The sequence below is a fragment of the Pristiophorus japonicus genome, chromosome 2 (genome assembly GCF_044704955.1).
Source record: "Pristiophorus japonicus isolate sPriJap1 chromosome 2, sPriJap1.hap1, whole genome shotgun sequence".
Lineage (NCBI taxonomy): Eukaryota > Metazoa > Chordata > Chondrichthyes > Pristiophoridae > Pristiophorus > Pristiophorus japonicus.
In genome coordinates, this window is record NC_091978.1 from 317,367,542 (window position 1) to 317,391,824 (window position 24,283).

The window sequence follows — 24,283 nt, forward strand, 5'->3', positions numbered from 1 at the left end:
CACACTTTCTAACAGGGTTCATTTGATAATGATCAAGAACAGGAATCCTCCTGAATTTTGTTTTTTTTCTTCCCCAGCTCAGCGTTATTGAGGCAACTTGTATCATCCCTACCTGAATTTATACAGATCAGTAAAGTTCTAACACTGGGAGATGCATTTATTTACCCATTAGACATTACGCCAGCTGTTTTATTTTATTTTTTTTAAATGCCACATCTCAGATACTTTGCTTTCTCTACAATTGCTGTTTTTCTTACTAATAAAACTTTTTATTGACCTATTTAGTGTGACAATGTAGGCAATAAAATCCGTGAATATATATGATTTGTATCCATTATGCCTCCTTTCATCTCTCTTTTCACTGATACTTTGCCCTCCCAAATCCCTATCCCAATCCTTCCTTACTCTTCGATTTTCCTGCTCTTCTGCTGCCGTCCCAGGCTTGACTCCATCTTAGATAAGCCTACAACTTCCCTCTGTGCCTCTCTTGGCATCCTACAAAGGGCCTATCGAGGCACTCGTTGCTGCCTCCTTACGAGCAGCAACCCCTACTGCCCCATCCTACTCTCTCGCCGACCTTCCTGCTCAGCACGCCCACTGGGGGCTAAGCTTGCCAATCTCCTCCCCATCCAACTCATTCCCCCAGCGCTGACCCAATGGACGCTGGTAGTGGGGCAGCCATCACCGATCATCTCCACATCTCCCTCCAGAATGTCCTTGCAAATAAGGCCCTTGCCATCCATGAGCTTATCATGGTTGATTGCATCGACATTATGGCCATGACTGAAACTTGGTTGAGGGGCGATGATACCTTATCCTTAAATAAGGCCTCCCCACCTGGCTATACCTTCCATCACTTGCCCCGTTCAGACTGGTGGGGTGTTGTGGCTCTCATCAGCGAATCACACCTTGGTCTGTTCCCCTCCTTTGAGCATCTCACCTTATTCCACCCTTCTCGGCTCTCATTTAAAATTCTCATTCTCTGCTGCCCACCCAAGTACCATAATATTTTTATTACTGATATATCTTCACTGCTTTCCTCCCTCAGCCTCTGTACCGAACGACTTCTCATCCTTGGTGATTTCAACCTCCATCTTAATTCATCATGCTCTCTGTCCTCTGAGTTCACTCGTCCACTCGCTTCCCATCCTCCCTTAATCTCTCCATGTAAATTCCCGAACCCATAATCCCAGCCACCCCCTCCATCCTGCCATCTCTCATGGCCTTGCTACTTCCATCATGCCAATTAGATAAGGCCATCCCTGACCACTTTCTCGTATCACTCCCCATCCACATCCCCCTTCCACCCACCCCCCAACCCTACGTCCTTCTGTGTCCACCCCTGGAAAAAACACTCTCCCGACTCTATTACAATTGTACTTACGAACACCGAACTGTCCAGCCTTTGGTCGTCCATTCACCATGACATTTCTTCAGCTACTGATCTGCTCAACCATACCCTCACCACCACCTTTGATGCCCTAGTCTCTCTTACAACAATTGCTTTCTCTCTTTAGTCCAAGGGGCGCAGACTTGAACCACATAAAGCATTATCGGGTCCTGCTCTCGTTTGTCAAAATTTCTTACTATTCCAGAATCATTCTGGAATGCAAAGATAAACCGCAGCTTCTATTCTCCACTGCTAACCATCTTCTTAAATACCTTTCCCTAGTTTCCACCACCACTTCCGACAATAAATGTGAGTCGCTCATGGACATTTTTAACTCCAAGATTGAGACCATCCGTTCAGCTGCCTCTGCCTCTTCCCTTCCTTCCTCATGCCCACCGGGCCAAGCTTCCTCATAGGATCCCCCCTGCCCTAGCCCTGACTACACATTTCTCCAGTTTCTCTCCAATCTCCCCTCATGACCTCTCCGAGCTCATCTTGTCCATGAGTCTCACTTCCTGCTCCCTTGACCCTATTCCCATCAAACTGCCGATGACCCAACTTCCTTTTCTGGCTCCCATGTTAGCTGTCATTATTAACGGTTCTCTCTCCTTGGGTACTGTCCCCCTCCCTTAAATCTACCGTCATCACCCCTCCGTAAAAAAATAACCCTTGACCCCTCGTCCTTGCAAACAAAATCCGTGCCCATCTTTCCCGCAACTCCATGTTTGAATCCCTCTAATCTGTTTTTTGCCCCTGCCACAGTACCGAAATGGTTCTCATCAAAGTCACAAATGACATCCTTTGTGACTGACCAAGGCAAACTATACCTCCGCATCCTTCTTGACTTGTCTACAGCCTTGGATATGGTTGACCACTTCATCCTTCACCAATGACTCGCCGCAGTAGTCCAGCTGGGTGAGACTGCACTCGCCTGGTTTCATTCTTATCTATCTAATTGTAGGCAGAGAATCGCCTGCAATGGCTTCTCTTCCCGCTCCAGCGTTGTTACCTCCGGTGTCCCCCAAGGATTTTTATCCTTGGCCCCCTCCTATTTCTCATCTTGTTGTCCTTTGGCGACATCATCCGAAAACTGGCTGTTTCCACATGTACACTGATGACACCTAGTTCGATCATACTACCACTTCTCTCGACGACTCCACGGTTTCAAAATTGTCAGACTGCTTGTCCGGCGTCCAGTTTTGGATGAGTGGAAATTTTTTCAAATTAAATATTGGGAAGATCGAAGCCATTGTTTTCAGTCCAAGCCACAAACTCCGTTCCCTCGTCACTGATTCCATCACTCTCCCCAACATCTGTCTGAGGCTGAGCCAGACTGTTCACAACCTTGGTGTTATATTTGACCCTGAAATGAGCTTTTGACCACATCTGCAGCATAACTAAGACCACCTATTTCCACCTCTCTAACATTGACCGACTTTGCCCTTGTCTCAGCTCATCCGCTGCTGAAACATTTGTTTTATGTTGCCTTTAGACTTGACTATTCCCCTGGCTGGCCTCCCACTAGCCAATATTTATCCCTCAATCAACATAACAAAAACAGATTATCTGATCATTATCACATTGCTGTTTGTGGGAGCTTGCTGTGCGTAAATTGGCTGCCGCGTTTCTCACATTAGAACAGTGACTACACTCCAAAAGTACTTCATTGGCTGTAAAGCGCTTTGAGACATGCTGTGGTTGTGAAAGCTGCTATATAAATGTAAGTCTTTTTATTTTTATTTTTAAACCTCTCTCTCTCTCTCTCTCTCTCTCTCTCTCTCTCTCTCTCCCTTTCCTCCTTGAAGGCGCTCCTAAAAACCCACCTCCTTGACCAAGCTTTCGTTCACCTGCCCTAGTTTCTCCTTGTGTGGCTCGGTGTCAAATATTTCATCTCGTAACACTCCTGTGAAGCACTGGGATATTTTACTACGTTAAAGGCATTATATAAATACAAGTTGTTGCTATAGCGCAGTAGTCCCATTTCTCACCTTGGCCTTGTTAATGTGCATTGCTACTTTTAATGATTTGTGAATCTATACCCCTAGATTCCTTGGTTTCCTCTACCCCATTTAGACTCTTATTTTCCAAGAAATATGCGGCCTCCTTACTTCTCTTACCAAAGTGCGCTACCTCACACTTACCTATATTGAAATTCATTTGTCATTTACACATCCATTCTGCAAGTTTATTAAGGTCCTGTATTTTGTCGAAGTCTTCCTCAGTATTAACTATAAACACCAATTTAGTGTCATAGAAACATAGAAACATAGAAAATAGGTGCAGGAGCAGGCCATTCAGCCCTTCTAGCCTGCACCGCCATTCAATGAGTTCATGGCTGAACATGAAACTTCAGTACCCCCTTCCTGCTTTCTCGCCATAACCCTTGATCCCCCGAGTAGTAAGGACTTCATCTAACTCCCTTTTGAATATATTTAGTGAATTGGCCTCAACTACTTTCTGTGGTAGAGAATTCCACAGGTTCACCACTCTCTGGGTGAAGAAGTTTCTCCTCATCTCGGTCCTAAATGGCTTACCCCTTATCCTCAGACTGTGACCCCTGGTTCTGGACTTCCCCAACATTGGGAACATTCTTTCTGCATCTAACCTGTCTAAACCCGTCAGAATTTTAAACGTTTCTATGAGGTCCCCTCTCATTCTTCTGAACTCCAGTGAATACAAGCCCAATTGATCCAATCTTTCTTGATAGGTCAGTCCCGCCATCCCGGGAATCAGTCTGGTGAACCTTCGCTGCACTCCCTCAATAGCAAGAATGTCCTTCCTCAAGTTAGGAGACCAAAACTGTACACAATACTCCAGGTGTGGCCTCACCAAGGCCCTGTACAACTGTAGCAACACCTCCCTGCCCCTGTATTCAAATCCCCTCGCTATGAAGGCCAACATGCCATTTGCTTTCTTAACCGCCTGCTGTACCTGCATGCCAACCTTCAATGACTGATGTACCATGACACCCAGGTCTCGTTGCACCTTCCCTTTTCCTAATCTGTCACCATTCAGATAATAGTCTGTCTCTCTGTTTTTACCACCAAAGTGGATAACCTCACATTTATCCACATTATACTTCATCTGCCATGCATTTGCCCACTCACCTAACCTATCCAAGTCACTCTGCAGCCTAATAGCATCCTCCTCGCAGCTCACACTGCCACCCAACTTAGTATCATCCGCAAATTTGGAGATACTGCATTTAATCCCCTCGTCTAAATCATTAATGTACAATGTAAACAGCTGGGGCCCCAGCACAGAACCTTGCGGCACTCCACTAGTCACTGCCTGCCATTCTGAAAAGTACCCGTTTACTCCTACTCTTTGCTTCCTGTCTGACAACCAGTTCTCAATCCACGTCAGCACACTACCCCCAATCCCATGTGCTTTAACTTTGCACATTAATCTCTTGTGTGGGACCTTGTCGAAAGCCTTCTGAAAGTCCAAATATACCACATCAACTGGTTCTCCTTTGTCCACTTTACTGGAAACATCCTCAAAAAATTCCAGAAGATTTGTCAAGCATGATTTCCCTTTCACAAATCCATGCTGACTTGGACCTATCATGTCACCATTTTCCAGATGCACTGCTATGACATCCTTAATAATTGATTCCATCATTTTACCCACTACTGAGGTCAGGCTGACCGGTCTATAATTCCCTGTTTTCTCTCTCCCTCCTTTTTTAAAAAGTGGGGTTACATTGGCTACCCTCCACTCCATAGGAACTGATCCAGAGTCAATGGAATGTTGGAAAATGACTGTCAATGCATCCGCTATTTCCAAGGCCACCTCCTTAAGTACTCTAGGATGCAGGCCATCAGGCCCTGGGGATTTATCTGCCTTCAATCCCATCAATTTCCCCAACACAATTTCCCGACTAATAAAGATTTCCCTCAGTTCCTCTTCCTTACTAGACCCTCTGACCCCTTTTATATCCGGAAGGTTGTTTGTATCCTCCTTAGTGAATACCGAACCAAAGTACTTGTTCAATTGATCCGCCATTTCTTTGTTCCCCGTTATGACTTCCCCTGATTCTGACTGCAGGGGACCTACGTTTGTCTTCACCAACCTTTTTCTCTTTACATACCTATAGAAACTTTTGCAATCCGCCTTAATGTTCCCTGCAAGCTTCTTCTCGTACTCCATTTTCCCTGTCCTAATCAAACCCTTTGTCCTCCTCTGCTGAGTTCTAAATTTCTCCCAGTCCCCAGGTTCGCTGCTATTTCTGGCCAATTTGTATGCCACTTCCTTGGCTTTAATACTATCCCTGATTTCCCTAGATAGCCACGGTTGAGCCACCTTCCCCTTTTTATTTTTACGCCAGACAGGAATGTACAATTGTTGTACTTCATCCATGCGGTCTCTAAATGTCTGCCATTGCCCATCCACAGTCAACCCCCTAAGTATCATTCGCCAATCTATCCTAGCCAATTCTCGCCTCATACCTTCAAAGTTACCCTTCTTTAAGTTCTGGACCATGGTCTCTGAATTTACTGTTTCATTCTCCATCCTAATGCAGAATTCCACCATATTATGGTCACTCTTCCCCAAGGGGCCTCGCACAATGAGATTGCTAATTAATCCTCTCTCATTACACAACACCCAGTCCAAGATGGCCTCCCCCCTAGTTGGTTCCTCAACATATTGGTCTAGAAAACCATCCCTTATGCACTCCAGGAAATCCTCCTCCACCGTATTGCTTCCAGTTTGGCTAGCCCAATCTATGTGCATATTAAAGTCACCCATTATAACTGCTACACCTTTATTGCATGCACCCCTAATTTCCTGTTTGATGCCCTCCCCAACATCCCTATTACTGTTTGGAGGTCTGTACACAACTCCTACTAACGTTTTTTGCCCTTTGGTGTTCTGCAGCTCTACCCATATAGATTCCACATCATCCAAGCTAATGTCTTTCCTAACTATTGCATTAATCTCCTCTTTAACCAGCAATGCTACCCCACCTCCTTTTCCTTTTATTCTATCCTTCCTGAATGTTGAATACCCCTGAATGTTGAGTTCCCAGCCCTGATCATCCTGGAGCCACGTCTCCGTAATCCCAATCACATCATATTTGTTAACATCTATTTGCACAATTAATTCATCCACCTTATTGCGGATACTCCTTGCATTAAGACACAAAGCCTTCAGGCTTGTTTTATTAACACCCTTTGTCCTTTTAGAATTTTGCTGTACAGTGGCCCTTTTTGTTCTTTGCCTTGGGTTTCTCTGCCCTACACTTTTCCTCATCTCCTTTCTGTCTTTTGCTTTTGGCTCCTTTTTGTTTCCCTCTGTCTCCCTGCATTGGTTCCCATCCCCCTGCCATATTAGTTTAAATCCTCCCCAACAGCACTAGCAAACACTCCCCCGAGGACATTGGTTCCAGTCCTGCCCAGGTGCAGACCGTCCGGTTTGTACTGGTCCCACCTCCCCCAGAACCGGTCCCAATGCCCCAGGAATTTGAATCCCTCCCTGCTGCACCACTGCTCAAGCCACGTATTCATCTGCGCTATCCTGCGATTCCTACTCTGACTATCACGTGGCACTGGTAGCAATCCCGAGATTACTACTTTTGAGGTCCTACTTTTTAATTTAGCTCCTAGCTCCTTAAATTCGTTTCGTAGGACCTCATCCCTTTTTTTGCCTATGTCGTTGGTACCAATGTGCACCACGACAACTGGCTGTTCTCCCTCCCATTTCAGAATGTCCTGCACCCGCTCCGAGACATCCTTGACCCTTGCACCAGGGAGGCAACATACCATCTTGGAGTCTCGGTTGCGGCCGCAGAAACGCCTATCTATTCCCCTCACAATTGAATCCCCTATCACTATCGCTCTCCCACTCTTTTTCTTGCCCTCCTGTGCAGCAGAGCCAGCCACGGTGCCATGAACTTGGCTGCTGCTGCCCTCCCCTGATGAGTCATTCCCCTCAACAGTACCCAAAGCGGTGTATCTGTTTTGCAGGGGGATGACCGCAGGGGACCCCTGCACTACCTTCCTTGCTCTACTCTTCCTGCTGGTCTTCCATTCCCTATCTGGCTGTGGACCCTTTCCCTGCGGTAAGACCAACTCACTACACGTGATACTCACGTCATTCTCAGCATCGTGGATGCTCCAGAGTAAATCCACCTTCAGCTCCAATTCCGTAACGCGGACCGTCAGGAGCTGGAGGCGGATACACTTCCCGCACACGTAGTCGTCAGGGACACCGGAAGTGTCCCTGAGTTCCCACATGGTACAGGAGGAGCATAACACCCGACCAAGCTCTCCTGCCATGTCTTAACCCTTAGATACACTTAAATTGGTAATAACAATGTTAAAAGTTACTGACCAATATAAGAAGAAAAAGAAAAACTACTCACCAATCACCAGCCAATCACTTACCCCCTAGGCTGTGACGTCACCTTTGTTTTTTTGCCTTCTCCCTGTAGCTGCACCGGTACGCCTCTCGCCGACCCCGGACTCGCGCTGCTCCGAGCTCCCGCCTCCTCGACTGACTGCTCCGAGCTCCCGCTGGCCTTTATAGGCCTCTCGCCGACCCCGGACTCGCGCTGCTCCGAGCTCCCGCCTCCTCGACTGACTGCTCCGAGCTCCCGCTGGCCTTTATAGGCCTCTCGCCGACCCCGGACTCGCGCTGCTCCGAGCTCCCGCCTCCTCGACTGACTGCTCGACTTCCGCTGGCCTTTATAGGCCTCTCGCCGACCCCGGACTCGCGCTGCTCCGAGCTCCCGCCTCCTCGACTGACTGCTCCGAGCTCCCGCTGGCCTTTATAGGCCTCTCGCCGACCCCGGACTCGCGCTGCTCCGAGCTCCCGCCTCCTCGACTGACTGCTCCGAGCTCCCGCTGGCCTTTATAGGCCTCTCGCCGACCCCGGACTCGCGCTGCTCCGAGCTCCCGCCTCCTCGACTGACTGCTCCGAGCTCCCGCTGGCCTTTATAGGCCTCTCGCCGACCCCGGACTCGCGCTGCTCCGAGCTCCCGCCTCCTCGACTGACTGCTCCGAGCTCCCGCTGGCCTTTATAGGCCTCTCGCCGACCCCGGACTCGCGCTGCTCCGAGCTCCCGCCTCCTCGACTGACTGCTCCGAGCTCCCGCTGGCCTTTATAGGCCTCTCGCCGACCCCGGACTCGCGCTGCTCCGAGCTCCCGCTGGCCTTTATAGGCCTCTCGCCGACCCCGGACTCGCGCTGCTCCGAGCTCCCGCCTCCTCGACTGACTGCTCCGAGCTCCCGCTGGCCTTTATAGGCCTCTCACCGACCCTGGACTCGCGCTGCTCCGAGCTCCCGCCTCCTCGACTGACTGCTCCGAGCTCCCGCTGGCCTTTATAACTTTTTAAATTGTACTTCTAAACCCCGTCCAAATCATTCATGTAAATGGTGAACAGTAGTCGCAACATCGATTCCTGCGGAACAACGTTTCCCACCTTTTGCCAGTCGGAATAAATACCTTTAAGTCCTACTCTCATGTTTTATGATTTGTAGTCAGCTTGCTATCCATTCTGCTACTTGCCCTACTTCCATATACTTGGTCTTCTATACGGTACCTTAGCAAAGGCCTTTTTGGAAATCCAGATATATTACATCGACAGCATTACCCTTTTCTACACTTTCTGTTACTTCTTCAAAGTAGTCAATAAGATTGGTCAAGCGTTACCTTCCCTTTTGAAATCCATGGTGACCATTCTTTATTATAATTTTGGTTTCTGATGTTTTTCTATTACATCTTTGAGTAAAGATTCCGTTATCTTTTCTACCACATTCCATTATCTTTACTATAATGATTTGTACTGTAATGACAATGAAATAATGTCTTAAAAATATGAACAAGGAATCAGAAAAGAAACTGTTACTGCATTAGTTTACAATCATTTTCACTCCATTTCCAATTTGGTTACCCCTCATCTTTACCAAGAGGATTTGGAAGGCCATCTGCTTTTATTATAATAATTTTAGAAGGTTTGGATTAGAAAAATTGGCAGATTTTTTTGATTTACCCACCTCTAGTTTTGAGCAGTTTTTATGTACATGCTGTTTCACAAATCAAAATTTTAACCAATAACTGTTTCTTCAGAAAGTAAAGCTTCTTTCTCAAGAACAAGAATGTCCTTTTTTCTAACAGATACCCTGCCTTTTGTCAACACTTGTCTTGCATTTAATTTAGCATACGTGCTAATTTTCTGTTTCACTGAATTAAACCACTGAAAAATTTGCAGGACTAGCCGAAAGAGCAGGGGAGCAAGACTAATTGGATAGCTTGTTCAAAGAGCCAGCACTGGCACGATAGACCAGGTGGCGGCCTCCTGTGCTGTACAGTTTTATAATTCAAATTGTATATTCTGCTGCTTATCTGTTTGCTATTACAACAAGATGTATGCATATACAGTTTTAATGATTATCATGTTGTGTAGGTGTTGTACTAGAAGAAACTGATGAAAATGCTGAAGAGAGTCCAGACAGTGAAAGTACAAAATTGCAAGACTTACCACCATGTTGGGGACTTGATATTGTTTGTGGTAAAGGAACAGATTTCAACTATGGACCATGGGCAGATAGACAGAGGTAAAAAAAAAACACATTATTTGACCATTATACTGACTGTACGTGACTGAGTCCTAAAACAGGGAAAGTGAAAAAAACATTTTTGAATTTATCAAACTCTCCCCTTTTTAATTGACACCAGATCTGTGCATGATCTGAAATTGCTTTGCTGTGCACATGTAAGGCAAGAAGTTAATGCAAGCAATCTGATAATCTCAAAGGGGGAATATCAAAGAGGTTATTTGGCTTTGCATTAGTTTCCATCGATAATTGGGTGAGTTGTGTGTGATTTTCTTCCCCAAAAACCTAAATGATTTCTGACTGTGTCACACATCTGGTTATATAAAATATTTAAGAACCCAAACTGATTATTGCAGACAGGCTGTGTTTTCATGTTTCCATCGTGTTGTTAACCAGGTCACTAGTTGATCTAGATTAGCAGGAACAATCTAGTGCCAATCAATGTATAAAGTGTTGATTTTAAAATTTAATTTAAAACAACAATGATGCATTCTGTCCATGTGGTGAGTTAGAATTTGTTGGAAAATAATTTTATTCCATCATTTTCTTCAAATGAAGTATTGAGATGAGTCAGCAATATTTCAAATCTGCCCTCAGCATTCCTTACATTTTAAGTAAAATAAAATCATGTCCAGTTGAACAGTGGTTAAAAGGAAGAAGGATACCATATTTTCCCTCCTTCATCCCCCCGCCCCGCCCGCCCCCCCCCCCCCCCCCCCCCCCGGCCCAAAAAAAGTTGTGGCCCTGGAAACCTACTGTGTTTACTAAGCATCTGGGGTGTGCTAGCACTGGGCAGAGCTGGATATTGTGTAGTTGTCCTATTAAACCATGTCTCCATTCTGTTAGAGCAGCAGAAGACTTTCCGAGGAGTGGGGCTTTGGGAATGGGTGGTGTCAACGTTCTTAAAAATTAACATCACTGATGGAGGTGGGATGAGCAAAGCCCACTGACAATCTGCATACCTGTATACAGCAGGAGTATGGTACTTTCAGAAAGGCAAAAGTGAGGCCCAACAAATACTTAAATGCTGCTTTCTTGCAATCGCTGGTCATAAAGTGATGGGCTCCTGAAAGGAACATGTCGTTTGTGGGAATGGTCAATTTTGTTTGTTTTTTCTTTCTTGTACTGAAAACACTGGCTTTCCAACAGCACAACTTCTAGTCTCTAACCTAACGGATACTAAGCATTCTGATACTGGCATAGATGCCCAATGAAGTAAATGTTGTTTGTAAAGATGTCAGCAAAAGCTATGGGCCCTGATAACGTCCCGGCTATTGTGCTGAATACTTGTACTCCAGAACTAGCCGTGCTTCTTGCCAAGCTGTTGCAGTACAGCTACAACACTGGCATCTACCTGACAATATGGAAAGCTGCCTAGGTATGTCCTGTTCACAAAGAGCAGAATAAATCCATTCTACTCTCGATCATCAGCCAAGTGATAGCAGCTGTGTCGACAGTGCTTTCAAGCGGCACTTATTCATTAATAACATGCTCACCAATGCTCAGTTTAGGTTATGCCACGACCACTTGGCTCCAGACCTCATTACAGCCTTGGTCCAAACATGGACAAAAGAGCTGAATTCCAGAGGTGAGGTGACCGAGTCAACATTTGACCGAGTGTGGCATCAAGGAGCCCTAGTAAAAGTGAAGTCAGTGGGAATAGGGGAAAATTCTCCACCTGGCTGGAGTCATACCTAGCACAAAGGAAGATGGTTGTTGTTGTTGGAGGTTTATCATCTCAGCCCCAGGACATTGCTGCAGGAATTTCACAGGGCAGTGTCCGAGGCCCAACCATCTTCAGCTGCTTCATCAATGACCTTCTCGCCATCATAAGGTCAGTAGTGGGGTTGTTTGCTGAAGATTGCACAGTGTTCAGTTCCATTCACAATTCCTTAGAAAATGAAGGAGTCCATTCCTGCTGCAGCAAGACCTGGGTGATATTCAGGCTTGGGCTGATAAGTGGCAAATAACATTCATGCCACACAAATGCTAGGCATTGACTGTCTCCAACGAGCAAGAGTCTAACCACCTCCCCTTGACATTCAACGGCAATACCAGCTCCAAATCCCCTAACATCAACATCCTTGGGGGTCACCATTGACCAGAAATTTAACTGGATGTGGGCACAGTCGGCAACACCTTCCATCACTTTACTGATGATTGAGAGTAGACTGATGGGGCGGTAATTTGCCGGGTTGGATTTGTCCTGGTTTTTTTGGGACAGGACATACCTGGACAATTGTCCACATTGTCGGATAGATGCCAGTGTTGTAGCTGTACTGGAACAGCTTAGCTAGAGGTGTGGCTAGTTTTGGTGCACAAGTCTTCAGCACGACAATCGGGATGTTGCCGGGGCCCATAGCCTTCGCAGAATCCAAATCGCTCGGCTGTTTCTTGATATCACGAAGCGTGAATCAAATTGGTTACAGACTGGCTGCTGTGATGGTGGGGATCTGAGCAGGAGGCTGATATGGATCATCCAGTTGGCACTTCTGGCTGAAGATAGTTATCAACACTTCAGCCTTGTCTTTTGCATTTGCCTGCTGGGCTCCGCCATCATTGAGGATGGGAATGTTCATGGAGCTTCCTCCTCCCATCGGTTTATTGGTCCACCACCATTCACGACTAGATGTGGCAGGACTGCAGAGCTTTGATTTGATCTGTTGGTTGTGGGATGGCTCAGCTCTGTGTATAGCATGCTGCTTCCATTGTTTAGACCTCATGTAGTCCTGTGTTGCAGCTTCCTCAAGTTGGCACCGAATTTTTCGGTATGCCTGGTGCTGCTCCTGGCATGCTCTTCTACACTCATTAAAACCAGGATTGGTTGCCGAGCTTGATTTTAATGGTAGAGTGAGGGATATGCCGGACCATGAAGTTTCAGACAATTGTGCTGCTGCTGATGGCCCACAGCGTGTCATGGATGCCCAGTTTTGAGCTGCTAGATCTGTTCTGAATCTATTCCATTTAGCATGGTGGTAGTGCCACACAACACGATGGAGGGTGTCCTCGGTATGAAAACGGAACCTCATCTCCACAACGACTGTGCGGTGGTCACTGCTACAAATACTGTCATGGACTTATGCATCTGTGACAGGTAGATTGGTGAAGACAAGGTCAGGTAGGTTTTCCCCTTGTGTTAGTTCTGTCACCACCTGCCGCATGCCCAGTCTGGCAGCTATTTTTTCAGGACTCTGCCAGCTCGGTCAGTAGTGATGGTACCGAGCCACTCTTGGTGGTGAACATTGAAATCCTTAAGCCAGATTTCATTCTGTGCTCTTGTTACCCCATGCTTCTTCCAAGTTCAACATGGAGGAGTACTAATTCATTAGTTGAGGAAGGGCAGTAGGTTTCCATGACTATGTTTGACCTGATGCCATGAGACTTCATTTTGAATGATAAGGGAGTCCAGGGATATGGAGAATGGGCAGGAAAGTGGAGTTGAGGTCAAGATTAGATCATCCATGATCTTATTGAATGGCAGGCTCGAGGAGCCAAATGGCCGATGACTCCTATTTCTTATGTTCTTATGTTCGTGGGGTCTGGAGTCAATTTTGAGGACTCCTGGGGCCATGCACTCCCACTGTATACCACTGTGGTGCCACCTCTGTTGGGTCCGTCTTGGTGGTGGGCAGGATATACCCAGGGATGGTGATAGAGGAGTCTGGGACATTGGCTGAAAGGTATGATTCTGTGAATATGACAATGTTGGGCTGTTGCTTGACTAATCTGTGGAACAGCTCTCCCAATTTTGGCACAAGTCCCCATATGATATAGGTTTAAGATAATTGGCAAAAGAACCAAAGGCGATGCAAGAAAAAACTTTTTTACGAAGCGAGTCTTTGGGTTATGGAATGAACTGCCTGAAAAGGTGATGGAGGCAGACTCAATCTTATGTTTTAAATGGGAGTTGGATAATTATCTGAAGGAAAAGGATTTGCAGGGCTTTGGGGAAAGGGCAGGGGAGTGGAACTAGTTGAGAGTTGGCATAGGTTCAACGAGCCGAATGGCCGCCTTCCATGCTGTAACCATTCTATGATTCTATGTTAGTAAGGGGACTTTGCTGGGTCGACTGGGCTGGATGTGCTGTTGTCATGTCCGAAGCCAGTGCCGAGGTCGATGCCTGTTGGTCCGTCCGGTTTTATTCTTGTTTGCTGTAGTGGTTTGTTACAACTGAGTGGCTTGCTCGGCCATTTAAGAGGGCAGTTAAGAGTCAACCACATTGCTGTGGGTCTAGAGTCACATATAGACCAAACCTGGTAACGACAGCAGATTTCCTTCCCTAAAAGACATTCGGGAACCAGATGGGTTTTGATGACAATCCGATAGTTTCACTGTCACCATTACTGATACTAGCTTTTTATTCCAGATCTATTTAATTAACTGATTTGAACTCTTTGGATTATTAGTCCAGGCCTCTGAGTTACTAGTTCAGTAACTATGCTACCATTCCCTAGTTAGTGCTAAGCTAGCCTTCATTTCCCATTTGCCTCTCTGTTTCTTCCTTCTCCATGTTCCACATGTCCCATGTTACAACACCCATTTGCTCAATTTAAATTGGCTGAACCCGAGATGATTGCTCGATGGCTGTAGTGCATGGAAGTCCTGCACCACCATTGCTGTGCTAGTGGTCTTTGGGGTCCTCATGTCAAATGCAGTATTTTTGTTACAGATTGCGATCAGTTTCATTTTTGTAATTTTCCACAGTCCACAATCCTTTGTTAGAATGGCTCAGCCCATGGTTATGTGTATAGGATAGCTCAGCCCATGGTTTTGTGTACAGGTGTTAATGTTGCGGCTTGGTTAATCAGGAAATTCCAGGAAATGTGTTTGAGCAGAACTGCAAAAATAAGACGCGAGTTGAAAGTGTGTTGGCTTGGGTTGGTGGGGATGGGGACGAGACAATGTTTTTTTTGTATGTGGAGGGGGATGCTGGATAATTCTGGGTGGAATAGGGAGGGTGGACTAGGAGGGATGGTGTTTGATCATTGTGGTTAACCTTCTAGGTATGTAGCCAAGATGCAGATAAACAGTGCATGTCAACATCATTTGATACGAGCTAGATGATATGATCAATGCCTGTACGGCAAACACTTTTTTTTTAAACAAGCAAAGCCAGTATTGTTGCTGCCAGGAAGGCAATTGTGATAATGTGTGGAAGATGAAGCGTTATTTCTTTTTTCTTTTTGAAACTGGGGAATTCAACTGTTCTGAAGCTTTTGTTGTATGAGTCTGAGTTAATAATACTCTGTTAAAACCAACCTAATGGTTAATTTTACACTTGTGTAGTTGAAGAGATTGTCCATGTTTTACCCTAAATTAGTAAGGTATTGTGCATGTGTTGTGTTAACTTTGAGAGGTGCTTTTTAAGAGGGAAAGATGATAAAGTAACCAGTGACATAAAAAAAAATGTCTTGTGTTATCACAATTAATCATTTTTTTAATGTAATTTTCCATAAACTGAATTATGCACTCCAATCCTGAGGTATCCCACTGGCACATCTATTTTTGAAAATTAAAACTTAAAACTTTAACAGTTTGGATTGATCAGTGGGTTCTATCTCATTGCAAAGAGCGCAAGTGTTGATTGCCAGTTTGTAGCATGATTCATTTATTCCTAATTGAATAGCACATAATCTCAGCTGATGCTTCAGTGAGGGAGCATCTGTCAGATGCTGTCTTCTGGGTGAGATGTTAAACCAAGGTGCCCTGTCAGATGCATGTAAAAGATCGCAATGCACTATTCAAAGGAGATTAGGGGTGTTTTTGTGATGTACTGGGTAATATTTATCCATTAGCCAACATCCCCAAAACAGATTATCTGGTGATTCATGTAGTGGCGGCCATCGGGGTAGCAGCTTCCTTGGGAGCTCCCCTGCTAAACAGCTCCTCGGCAACTCCCACCCTCAACCTCCCCCCTCCCACTGTCTAAACTTCCCCAAGCCCCAGCTCTAGCCCTAATAGGAGGTCTTAAGGACTTAAATCCCCACCCTAACCCCAACCCTGCGAATCCTAAAAGTTCGGGCCTACCTCAGACCCCCCACCACACAACACACCGGTGACTCGACATAATTTGGGCTTCCCGGCTGGACCTCCTGTGGCGACTCGACATGACTTGGGCCTCTCGACTGGTCCTCCTGCAGCGACTGGACGACTTGATGCGACCTGGGCCTCCCGGCTGGACCCCCTGCGGCGACTGGGCGGCTGGACCTGGATATCGGGCCTCCACCTCCCTGCCCCGCCATCTGGACCCCACTGATGGCCTGGCCTCCTCTCCTCCTCCAGCACGTGGTGAGTACAATGGCTGTGACACCCCCCCTGCCCCCACCATTCTGAACCCCTGTGCACCACTGGCACCCCCAATGCCTCCCCCCAACCAAGCCTGAGACCACTTACTATCAAGGGCACTACCCACCGCCGGGCCTGCGGCCAACACCTCGCCGTAGGCAATTAGGCCCATATAGCAGTGTCTGGCCCATATGGCACTGCCATAGTTGCCCGGGAACTTAGCTTTGATATCGACATCGCAGCTCTAAGCGAGACCCGGCGGGCAGGGGAAGGCCAGCTCAAGGAACAAGGCGGAGATTACACCTTCTTCTGGAAAGGGAAACCAGAGGCAGAATGCCGCCTCCATGGAGTCCGCTTCGCCATCAAAAACGAGCAGGTCGACCGCCTCAAAGACTCCCCCTGCGGGGCTAACGAACGCCTCATGACTCTTCGACTCACCCTATCCCGGAACCAGTGCACCACAGTCATCGGTGCTTATACCCCAACACTCGATGCAACAGAAGAGGCCAAAGAGGGTTTTTACTCCAACCTCAAAATTTCCCTGACCAGCGTCCCCGCGGGCGACAAACTGATCCTCCTCGGCGACTTCAACGCCAGGGTCGGCAAGGACACAGACCTCTGGGGAGGCGTGATTGGTAGAGGGGGTAGGAAAAGCCAACTCCAGCGGTACCCTACTCCTGACAAAATGTCTAGAACATGAACTTGTCATCACCAACACCTTGTTCTGCCAGAGGGACAAATACAAGGCATCGTGGCAACACCCTCGCTCCAAACACTGGCACGTGCTAGATTATGTCATCGTCCGAGCCAGGGACTGCAAGGATGTGCGCATCACCCGTGCCATGACAGGAGCTGACAACTGCTGGACGGACCACCGCCTAATCCGATCCATCATTTACATCAACATAGCCCCAAAGCAAAGGGGGCAGCAGAAGCAGTGTTGCAAAAAAGTCAATGCCGGGGCACCTAAGGACCCAGTTAAGAGAGCCCTTTACAGTCAGCGCCTCACAGCTAACCTGGCGTGCCTTGATGACCCCGAGACACAGAATGACCCCGGCACTTGGTCTTCCCTCCAGGCCTCCATAATCAGTGCCTGCAAAGAGACGCTTGGTCACTCAACCAGGAAACATCAGGACTAGTTTGATGAGAATGATCAGGAAATTCAAGAACTTAACAGATTGCAAGCACAGGGCATTTCTGTGCCTTAAACAACAACCCAACTCTGGAGCAGCAAAGCAGCATTACAGACGGCTAAAGGCTAAGGTCCAACAAAAAACCTGGGACCTAAAGAACAGGTGGTGGATGGAGAAAGCACAGGAGATACAGCAGCTGGCCGACAGCCATGATGTGCGAGAATTATTCACCGCAGTCAAGGCCCCACCCCACTCCTAGCCAAGAACGGGGAAACACTCATCAAGGACATCGAGGCAGTCAGAGCCTCCTGGAAGGAACACTTCGAAGATCTCCTCAATCGAGACTCTGCCTTTGACTCAAGTGCTCTCGACTCCATCCCGCAGCATGCTACCCGCCACCACCTCAATGAGACCCCAACATTGCACGAGGTAGAAAAAGCCATCGACAGCTTAAAAAAACAAGACTACGGGAGCGGATGGAATCCCTGCTGAGGCACTGCCGGCACGAATACATGACCTCCTCTCTCATCTGGAGGGAGGAGAGCATGCCGGGAGATCTTGGAGATGCAGTGATCGTGACCATCTTTAAAAAAGGGGACAAGTCCAATTGCGGCAACTACAGGGGAATCTCCCTGCTATCAACCACTGGGAAAGTTGTCGCTAGAGTCCTCCACAATCGCCTTCTCCCCGTGGCTGAAGAGCTCCTCCCGGAGTCGCAGTGCGAATTTCGTCCCCTCCGGGGCACAACGGACATGATTTTTGCAGCGCGACAACTGCAGGAAAAATGCAGGGAACAGCGCCAGCCGCCTTCGGCCTTACAAAGGCCTTTGACACTGTCAACCGCGAGGGTCTATGGAGCGGCGTCCTCCGTTTCGGATGCCCCCTAAAGTATGTCGCCATCCTCAGCCTGCTCCACGACGACTTGCAGGCCGTGATCCTTACCAACAGATCCATCATAGACCCAATTCATGTCTGGACCGGGGTCAAGCAGGGCTGCGTCATCGCCTCCAACCCTCTTCTCAATCTTCCTCGCTGCCATGCTCCACCTCACAGTTGATAAGATCCCCGCTGGAGTGGAACTAAACTACAGAACCAGTGGGAAGCTGTTCAACCTTCGCCGTCTCCAGGCCAGGTCCAAGACCACTCCAACCTCTGTCATCGAGCTACAGTACGCGGACGACGCCTGCGTCTGTGCACGCATGGAGGCTGAACTCCAGGACATGGTCGACGTATTTACCGAGGCGTATGAAAGCATGGGCCTTGCGCTAAACGTCAGTAAGACAAAAGTCCTCCACCAGACTGTCCTCACTGCACAGCACTGCCCCCCCCAGACATCAAGATCCACGGCGTGGCCCTGGACAATGGGGACCACTTCCCTTATCTTGGGAGCCTCCTATCAACAAGAGCAGGCATTGACGACGAGATCCAACCACTGCCTCTAGTGCACCAGTGCAGCCTTCGGCCGCCTGAGGAAAAGTGTGTTTGAAGACCAGGCCCTCAAAACTGTCACCAAGCTCATGGTCTACAGGGCTGTAGTAATACCTGCCCTCCTGTGTGGCTCAGAGACGTGGACCATGTACAGTAGACACCTCAAGTCGCTGAAGAAATACCACCAGCGATGTCTCCGCAAGATCCTACAAATCCCCTGGGAGGACAGACGCACAATCATTAGCGTCCTCATCCAGGCTAACATCCCCAGCATTGAAGCACTGACCACACTTGATCAGCTCTGCTGGGCAGGCCACATAGTTCGCATGCCAGACAAGAGACTCCCAAAGCATGCGCTCTACTCTGAACTCGTCCATGGCAAACGAGCCAAAGGCGGGCAGAGGAAACGTTACAAAGACACCCTCAAAGCCTCCTTGATAAAGTGCGACATCCCCATTGACACCTGGGAGTCCCTGGCCAAAGACCGCCCTAAGTGGAGGAAAAGTGCATCCGGGAGGGCGCTGAGCTCCTCGAGTATCGTCACCGAAAGCATGCAGAAATCAAGCACGGGCAGCGGAAGGAGCGTGCGGCAAACTAGGCTCCCTGCCCACCTTTCCCTCAACTACTATCTGTCCCACCTGTGACAGAGACTGTCGTTCTCGTTTTGGACTGTACAGCTACCTAAGAACTCATGCTAAGAGTGGAAGCAAGTCTTCCTCGATTCCGAGGGACTGCCTATGATTGGTGACACTGATTGGCTGCCATGTTTGCCAACACAACAACGGTAACTAAACCTCAAACTCATTAAGTGCTTTGGAATTGTCTGTGACCATGAAAAGCATCATATAAATGCACGTTTGTTCATCTTTCCTGCTTATTTGTTAAAAAATAAAGTTGCACTACTGATTTGCTGGCTGCATGTGCATTTTATTTTTGGTTTGTTGCAACAGTTTTGTGAAGATGGGGATTGGTATATAGAAATTAACATTTTGTTATCAAAATAGAATTAAAATTATTTTGAAACCAACAGGAAAGCTATGTTGTTGCAAATTCAGTTTGACTTGATTCATTGATTCAGTTTAGATGAGGACAGTAACACATGGTGAAGTATCTTTATTTATTCATTGTTATTTAAAACACACTGACCAATATTATTTGACACTAAGAAATGTAAAAATATTTATAAATGCTTGCAATGCCTTTTAAACCCAATATGTATTAATTCATTAGACTGACATCCTGTCCAGTGTTTCGATAGTAAGGTTCAGATTCTCTGACCTAGTAAATGACATTGTTGGATGGGCCTGCAGGATGATTCATGAGTTAGCTGGTGCAACAACATAATTCTCTCTGATTTTTTGTGTATTGCAATGCTTTCTTTGGTTGTGACACAGTGACAGAGATGGATGCTTAACTTCAAGTGCTGATTAATTCAGGTTCATCAATGTGCCAGACAAATTGTGCACGTAAAATTCATTTGAAAATGTCGCAGTGAGATTGCAAGGTTCTTTCATTGATGTGCCCTTTTAAGGATGTCCTTCACGGAATAAATAAGAAAAAACAGCCCAATTCAAACTCTTCAATTTTTAGCAGGAGTGTTGTCACTCGAGTTTTAGTAAAGTACAACAGTGGGTGTGTGAAATGTTCGTGTTATCCCTCTTGAACTGTGAAAATGCCCAGCTGTATTATAAATATAGATTTAGACCTTTCAAAACTTGGATTGTGACTGGAGAGTATTTTGAGCTGGTTTGAAGTAATGATGGTGATTGAAGTGGGAGCAATTTTGAATTAAGAATCTCATACAGAAGAGTATTAGTTGAAGTGTGATTATTTTGGTACCAATATGTTAAATAACCTTTAGCAACTCTGGAATATGTTAGCAAAACCCACAATTTGGCAAAAAAAACTTGGATTAAGAATACTTGCATGAATTTAATATCGACTTTTTAAAAAAAGAACTGCAATCACGGGAGATGGCAGTGGAAAATGAGCCACCTTTAAATTCTTCAAAGCTTTGCTTAATAACTTAAAGTACAGGGCTAGGTGTGTGTGGTGTGCCTCTTTTTTTGCTTTTTGGGATCATGCAAGGGAAGTCCATGGAGCTGGACAGTGGAGGAAAGTTTATGGGCGAGGAGTGCCGAGTCAACCATATCAAATGCTGCAGAGGTCATGACGATACGAGGGTTTAACAAATCATGGGCGCAGAAGTTATAATTTGTGACTTTGAGCAGGGAAGTTGTGATATTGTGAGCAGGATGGAAGCTAGACTGAAGGTATTTGTAAAGGTGTTTAGGGAGCAATAGGTATAGAGCTGGGACATGTTCTAGGATAAGATTGACGGGTTGAGGGTGAGGTTTTTGAAGAATGTAGTGATGTATTTGAATGGGAGAAGGATTGTAACAGAGTAAAAGGAGCCTTTCACAAAATCTTAGTTATGCCAAATTTGGAGCATTGCGCACATTTTTGGGCAATCCATTGTAGGAAGATATAAAAGAAATGGAAGAGATTCAGCATAGATTCACCAGAGTGTTGTTTATGAAAAGACACTTGGGAAGTAGGAGCTTTTTTCATTAGGCAGAGAAGATTAAGGGCTGATCCGATAGAAGCTTTCAAAATTATGAAGGTTTATGATATAAATAGTGATGGATTGTCTCGATTGGTTGGAGAGACACTAATTAGAGAACACAAATTTAAAATGACAAAAATAATTAAATGAGAGATTTGAGACCAAAACTGTTCACAGTATTCCAAGTGTGGTCTAACCAAGGTTATATACAAGTTTAACATAACTTCTCTACTTTTCAATTTTATCCCTCCGATAGATAAGTACAAAAAGAGCTTGCTTGATTGGAAATCCCTTTCTTGTCTTTAGCCTTCAATCAATCTTTCTGTCCTCCCCTTTTGACATTTATTTCTCTCTTTCAATCTCTCCTTCCCCCTTTGTAACCTTTCTTCTCTCTCCTGCAGCCATTCTTGTACTCCTATCTTGTCCTTTGGTGTTTTATCCCCTTCTCTCAGTCCCCTCTCAACTTTTCTTGTTATTTCTCCCTCTCTTTTCTCTCTCGTAAGTTCCAAATACATGTTCTTCTTCCTTTTTATCCTCACTGCATTGAAATCAAAACGCATTATACAGTCTGCTGCTCTTAACTTATTCTTTCCAAGGACCTCAAAACTGTGGAACTCTTATCCCTCCCAGTCTGCCTTTCCTCTTTTTAAAAAAAAATCTCTTAAAACCCAAACATGTCACAACCTGATCACTCATCTCTTTATAACCTTGGTGGTCTCTTGCTCTTTGATTCTTCACCATAGTAAATTCACTGCGCAATGCAAAACTGACATCTACAGATTAGGAAGGCCCGAGGTTAAAATCTCAGTCGATACTAAATTGGTTGCTCTCTGTTGGGGTAACAAAAGGCAAGAAGCATTTGGGACTCAACTTCTTTACCTAGTTGTAAAAAAATTACTGGGTTGTTTCTTGTTTGTGAACCATTGACTTCTGTTGGAAGATGTGCATGTATTGAATTTCGATGAGAGGAGGATCTAGCTCAGTGATACTCCAATTACCTGCTAAAACTCATGATCTTGAAATTCAGATGAAGTTTAGCCACTTGGGTGACGTATCAGAGGGTGGCCATATAAGTGTACCCTGAATGATTCAATACCTTCAGCAAGGAGAAAATTGAATAGGGAAAGTATTTTTATAATTGGATATATTGTATTAATACTCAAGTGACTTTTATAATGAACTAGCACTATAATTATGAACATGGTACAACAGCATGAAAAATGAAAATTACATATGCAAATCAGGCCACTAATGGTTTGAATATCTTTTTAATTGTGCAATTAAAATTAATCTACAAAGTGGCCAAATGTTGTGGGTTATTAATAAAACAGAAAAGATTTTGTCCAATCTATTTGAGAAATCATTTGGACACTTAAATTAATGTAAATTCTTAAGTTGGAATAATTGTTATAAATACTACTGCATATTGATTATAGTATTTATTTGAAAACTATCAGTGATAGCATGTTGTGTCAGTGATTAACCATTTCATTCAATAGTGATGCTGAACATGTCGGCAACTGAGGGTGAGAAATATGAGTTGTACGAGAAGTGTACGATGCCAACGTAGATGCAACATTGTCACAACATCTGAAGGGTCAATTTGGATGGTGTGTTTACAGTGATTTATTTTTCTGCCAATAATACTTAAGGTACCACCCTTTAATGTTGGTCAGACATGCAGCTGGTTCTTGCTGTCCAAACATCGAATTGGGGGATGAGGAAAAATGTTGCCTTAGTGCTCATGTTGCATACTCATCTGTACTTTTCATATTTATTTTGCATACCCACAGATTAATGCACTTTTCTGGTTTCTATCCTTTCTAGTCATTCACCAATGTTTATTTTGCATCATCCGCATCTAAAATTTAAAATAAATCAAATTCTTTGCATTACTTTTCCATTCTGATTTTGACAATGTTTTCTGTTTATTTCTTTCTTGATGTCAATTATCTATGCAATCTCATATTGCAATTTTTGGCATCTTCTAGATGACTTATATTATGGATCGTGTCCTATGGCTACATAGTCTGATTGTCATACATACGATATAATATTTACAGCACAGAAACTGGTCATTTAGCCCAACTAAACTGTACCATTTTTTTTCTTTACTCGCACCCTACTTCACCTAACCCTATAAGCATAACCTATTCTTTTCTCCCTCATGTACTTACCTAGCTTCCCCTTAAATGTATCTATACTATTTCCCCCAGTTATTCCATGTGGTAGCAAATTCCGCATTCTCTAGGCAGAAAGAAGTTTCTCCTGAATTCTTTCTTGGATTTATTAGCGACTAACTTATATTTATGGCCCCGAGTTTTGGTCTCGCCCACACATGGAAACATCATCTTTAATCTACTCTATCCACGCCCTTCATAATTTTAAACATCTTGGTCATCCCTCAGTCTTCTGTTTTCTAGAGAAAAGATTCCCCAGGCTGTTCCATCTTTCCTGATAGTCTTGCCCCAGTGCTGCAAACACTGACCAGCACTGCACAAAGGTGCACGGCTGCACCCAAGCTTTCCCCTGACTCCCTCCATATGCTTATGGAAGAGTTCAGCCTGCAGAGAAGTTCTATTCCCTTCCAATGGGCGGAAGAGACCTCCGCAGGACACCAATGCAGCCTGGTTGCTCATTGCACAGGAGGGTACAAGCAAGGATGTCGTCAGGAGGACCTGGCTGCAGGGGTGCAAATCTTTCAATGATCTCAGTAGATTGTGAAATGTTACTGCAAAAGCACACTCCACCTCATCCTGCTGTGCCACTCATCACATCCCCATCACTTTGCCTTTCCTATCCTATTCCTGCATATTCTTACTCTCTCCAACTTACCTTGCACCTCCACCAACTTCCTCTCTCTACATTATCACATCCCCATCTCACTAGCCACCCCTCACGCTCATCCTTGTCCAATCATA

The 24,283-nt window shown here is 45.7% G+C and overlaps 1 protein-coding gene across 1 annotated transcript in view; it reads left to right on the forward strand.

Moving 5' to 3' along the window:
- The window catches only part of kiaa1109 (KIAA1109 ortholog), a 523,818-nt gene that overhangs the window by 76,467 nt on the left and 423,068 nt on the right, over positions 1-24,283 (forward strand). Inside the window, exon 11 of the mRNA XM_070862493.1 lies at positions 9,800-9,950. Within this exon, the coding sequence (XP_070718594.1) occupies positions 9,800-9,950 (151 nt within the window). The remainder of the gene's footprint in view (positions 1-9,799; positions 9,951-24,283) is intronic.